The sequence below is a fragment of the Tupaia chinensis genome, unplaced genomic scaffold (assembly GCF_000334495.1).
Source record: "Tupaia chinensis unplaced genomic scaffold, TupChi_1.0 Scaffold000673_1, whole genome shotgun sequence".
Taxonomy (NCBI): domain Eukaryota; kingdom Metazoa; phylum Chordata; class Mammalia; order Scandentia; family Tupaiidae; genus Tupaia; species Tupaia belangeri.
This window is the reverse complement of record NW_006160196.1, coordinates 1,466,216-1,471,168: the sequence shown is the minus strand read 5'-3', so window position 1 is coordinate 1,471,168 and position 4,953 is coordinate 1,466,216. Positions and strand designations below refer to the sequence as shown.

The window sequence follows — 4,953 nt, the reverse complement described above, 5'->3', positions numbered from 1 at the left end:
ATTATAAAAAATAATAATGGTAATGAATAAAGTTAAATAAATAATTCTTAAAAAAAGAAAAAGAGAAAGAAAGAAAGAAAGTGAGAAAGCAAGGTGCCAGGTTCAGGACTTGAACTGTGGTCAGCTATGTGGGAGTCCAGTGCCCTTAACCACCACACCACCTGCTGACCCCTGTTATTACTATTTTTAAAATTTGAACAAAGAGAGAGAGAGAGAGTGAGAAAGCCAGCTGCCGGGTCCGGGACTCAATCTGTGGTCAGTCAGATAAGTCCAGCACCCTCACCACCAGGCCACCTGCCAGCATCCTCCTTATTTTTTTGAGAGAGAAATTTTTGCTATAGGGCACAAGCACACACCAGAGAGACCGAGAAACAGAAAGTGAGAAATCACCCCCAAGAGGGATGGCCACACTGCAATCCTTTCTCCTCCATTCTCCTCTCGGGATTTGGGGCACGCACACACGTGTCCCTGGCGTGAGTTTTAGGCCACCGGGTCTAGGACTTGAACCACGGTCGATTACATGGGAGTCCAGCAATGAAACCATTACGCCATCGGCTGGTCCCCAAAGATGCAGCTGTCATGCATACACTTGGCTGCTGTGTGACAGGGTCAGCCCAACTGGGTTTATCTCCTTTTATATGTATAATATATATATATGTTATACTTTTTTTTTATGTCATTACTTATATATTTTTTTTAACTTTTTTTTTGGGGGGGGAGGTTTTCGCTATAGGGCGCGTGTGCTCGCCAGACAGAGACATAGAGACAGAAAGTGAGAAATCACCCCCCAGGGGGGATGGTCATGCAAAAACCTTGTGGGGGGATGGGGGGCGGGGACAAACAAACATAAATTATAAAAGCAAATGGGGCCAGCAGGTGGCTGGTGGTTAAAGTGCTGGATCCCACATGCTGACTGAGGTTGGAGTCCAGGCCTGGCAGCCTGCTTTCATGTTTCTTTTCTCTTTCTCTCTCTGTCTTTCTCTGGTCACTGTCAACACAAAGTAATAAAAATTAAGGGACCAGCAAGTGGCATGGCGGTTAAGGCACTGGACACTCCCACATGGCCCACCATGGTTTGAGTGCCGGACCTGGTGGCTTGCTTCCTCACTTTCTCTCTCGCTTTCTCTCTTTCGTCTCCGGTCAAAATTAAAAACAAGTGCATAAATAAATAAAATTTTAAAATAAATAAAACTAAAATAATGACAATGAATAAAATTAAATAAGCTAATTTTATTTATTTTTTTGCTATAGGGCGCATGCGCTCACCAGAAAGACAGAGACAGAGAGACAGAAAGCGAGAAATCACCCCCAGGGGGGGATGGCCACGCCACAATCCCTTCTCCTCCATTCTCCTCTCGGGCTCTTGGGCACGCATGCACATGTGCCCGGCGTGAGTTTAAGCCACCGGGTCCGGGACACGAACCGCGGCCGACTACATGGGAGTTCAACAACATAGCCATTACGCTAACTGCTGGTCCCCAAGATAATGATTTTTTAAAAATGATAAAAGAAAATGAACAGAATATGTGCTGGTTCATTCATTTAATGGGGCCCGCGGGTGGTGCAGTGGTTGAGGCTCTGGACTCCCAGATGGCCAGCCACGGTTTGAGTCCCAGACCTGGAGGCTTACTTTCTCACTCCCCCGCCCCTCCGTCTCTGGTGAGCACATGTACCCCATAGCAAACTTTAAAATAATAATTAATAATAAATACAATTAATTTAAAAAACAACATGTGGCCTATCCCATGTTTATACGTGTCTGTTTGATCTTAGCTGCTGCTGCAGCTGCGTGACCTTCAGAAAGGGGGTCGACCTGATGGAGTCTGCTTGCTCAGGAGCACCCCAGGGTGACTAGAGCTCATCCTCGGCTACTACCCCTCTGCAGGCCTCTCCCTCACCGGCTCAGGTCATGCCTGGCCTAGGCGTCCCCTGGGCCCTATGGCAGAGCCACAGAGTATTGGGACCACGGCTTACAGACTTCCCCACGTTCAACCCCTCCAGCAGCCAAGAGAGCCAGGGACTAAGCTGGCTTCTTTTAGTTAGGGATTCTCCCTGGGTGCCATCGGCTCTGGCCTCAGGAAACATAAAGCAGCAGAGGCTTTTAGTCACCAAACTAACAGCAGATAACGAGGGACAAATGACCTAAATGGCTTAAATGAGTCCTTGTTTTGATTTTTCAAAAACCAAATAACCCCAAATCAGCAATGTCGTGGGAGGGGAGGCCGTAGGGACTTCTCATCTCAGCGCACTGCCTTCATGCGCACAAAGTGGCTGCAGCAGCTCTGAGCCTCACTCTTCCAAGTAATCAACAGCCAAAGGAGGGAGGCAAAACAAAGAAGAGATTTGAATTCTTTCCTTCAGGGAAGAAAGCTCCCCAGAGTTCTCCAGGCACGTTTCCCTGGTCTCCCCGGCCCAAACTTGCATTGAGTAATCACTGACAGAAGGGAGAAAGAGGAAGTGGCAATGGGTCAGTCTCTAATTGAAATTTCCGCCCCGAGGCTGCTGGGGACTGGATGGGCCACGGACAGGTCTGCCAAATAATCCCATGGGGCCTCCCTCCAGAAAACCGCATCAAAGACAGAAAGCGACAGCCCCAGGGCCACACAGCAGGCAGACCACAGAGGCAGCTTCTGAGCCGGATTTGCCACAAAATGATCCTGGCTTTTTGTTTGTTTGTTTGTTTCTTGGAGAGTTTTTTTGTTATAGGGCATGTGCCCTTGCCAGAGAGACAGAGAGACAGAGAGACAGAAAGCGAGAAATCACCTCCCAGGAGGGATGGCCACACCGCAATCCCTTCTTCTCCATTCTCCTCTGGGGATCTTGGGCACGTACCCATGTACCTGGAATGAGTGTCAGGCCGATAGGTCCCGGACTCAAACCGCGACCGACCATGTGGGAGTCCAGCGCCTTAACCACTATGCCACCTGCTTGCCCCTTTCTAGTTTATTTCTTCTATGAGAGAGACAGAGAAACTGGAATCCCTCCCTCCCCCTCCCCTGCAATAGCGCCTGAGCACCACAATCCACCCTGAGTCCATCCCTAGCCGGGATTCGTGGCCCTTGCACCGCAGGCCTATAGAGGGCGACCTCGAGACACAAACCTGAGCCCTTCGCAGGTGGGTGTGGCCTCACAGGGCCTTACTCCCTGAGCGTCACTGCAGGTCCTTGTGAGGATGATTCATGTGTGTGGCAGGGGAGGGCTCCAAGGTTAGGACACACTGAACTGCACGGGACAGAAGCAGGACTATGTGTCCCACTTTCTGATCCTCAGTCCTCCAACAAGCTGAGTTCCTGCATCCCTGCACCCACCTGGCCCACCCTCTGCAGGAGTGGCGGAGCGAGCTGGGGTGCACGGGGAGGGCTGTGAGCCAGGAAGGGCCAGGGCCACCTCTCCAGATCCAAAGAACCCTTTGGGACCAGGTAGGAGGAGGCCAGGAAGCCAGAGAGGAGGCTGGGACAAGGGTGCAGACAGAAGACAAGGTGCACAGGGACAGCCAGGTGGCATGGTGGTCAAGTGTACCCGATTCCCATATGGCCCACTGTGGTTTGAGTCCCAAACCTGGTGGTTTGCTTTCTCATTTTCCCTCTCTCTCTCTTTCTGGTCGAATTTAAAAAATAATGAAAACAAATAGAATTAAATAAATAAAGGGACCAACAGTTGGCTTTATGGCTACGTCGCTGGACTCCCATGTAGTTGACCACAGTTCGAGTCCTAGACCTGGTGGCTTAAACTCCCACCGGGAGAGCGTATGTGTGTGCCCAAGATCCCAAAAGGAGAATGGAGAAGGGATTGTGGCATGGTCATCCCCCCTTGGGGGGGATTTCTCGCTTTCTGTCTCTGTCTCTGTCTTTCTGGAGAGCGCACCAGCCCTGTAGCAAAAACCTCTCCAAAAAAAAGAAGAAAAAGTAGGGAACCCATAGTTAGCGTAATGGCTATGTCGCTGGACTCCCACGTAGTCGACCGCGGTTCGTGGTTCGTGTCCCGGACCCGGTGGCTTAAAACTCACGCCGGGCGCGTGTGCGTGCATGCCTAAGATCCCGAGAGGAGAATGGAGGAGAAGGGATTGCGGCGTGACCATCCCCCCTGGGGGGTGATTTCTCGCTTTCTTTCTCTATGTCTCTGTCTGTCTGGCGAGCGCATGCGCCCTACAGTGAAAATCTCTCCAAAAAAAAAAAAATTAAACATAAAAAAAGACAAGACCCAAGCTGAAGCCAGGGCAGAGGGTAGAGGGCAGAGGAGGGACAGACCAGAGGTAGAGGCAGAGCGAACAGGGCTTGGGGACGAGTGGGCTTTGAGAGGAAGGGACAGCGCTAGGGCTGGCCTAATGCCCCGGTGAATGGCAGCTGCACCCCACAGGGGGAAGTAGGGGGCAGCACTAGTGGGTGGGGCTAGCGCCCAGGATGCAGGGCTCCGCCTGGGAGAAGTGGGCAGCTCTCCAGGGTGGAGAAAGGCCCGAGACACCGGGGTCTCAAGATGACCGGGTCCTTGGAAATGAAACGGGCTGACCAGGACCCCCGGCTTTAGACCCCAGGTCCCTGGCTTGCACTGGACAGACAGCTCATGTCTTGTTCTTTGGCATTTTATTTCAAAATCGCAGCAGAGAGAAACCAACGATAGCACCGGCGGAGCTGGGCCTGAGAACGAAGGAGATGCGGAGTCAGGGCCGAGGCACATCCCGGACCCCACGACAGAGCAGCGGCGGGACCCGATCTCCGAGGCCCGGGACGTGGGGCTTGGAGCCAAGACGCCTGGGTCCGGCCCTTATGGCTTTGGGAGTGTCGTGACCATGTGGGGGCGCCGGAGAGCCAGGTCCGGCCCCCGGCCTTGCGTCTATTGCACTTGAGGTGAGTCGGCGGCGGAGGCGAGGCGAGGGCCGCGGCCGGCGCCGAGGGCGGATCCGGGGCGGGTCGCGCTCCGCCCGCAGCCCCCCGCCCGCAGCGTCACACCTGCAGA

The 4,953-nt window shown here is 52.7% G+C and overlaps 1 protein-coding gene across 1 annotated transcript in view; it reads right to left on the bottom strand.

The window, feature by feature from the left end:
• Positions 1–4,563: 4,563 nt before the first annotated feature.
• Positions 4,564–4,953, bottom strand: part of BCAT2 (branched chain amino acid transaminase 2) — a 32,404-nt gene continuing 32,014 nt past the window's right edge. Inside the window, exon 11 of the mRNA XM_027776453.1 lies at positions 4,564–4,634. Coding sequence (XP_027632254.1) covers positions 4,581–4,634 — 54 coding nt within the window. The 3' untranslated portion in view covers positions 4,564–4,580. The remainder of the gene's footprint in view (positions 4,635–4,953) is intronic.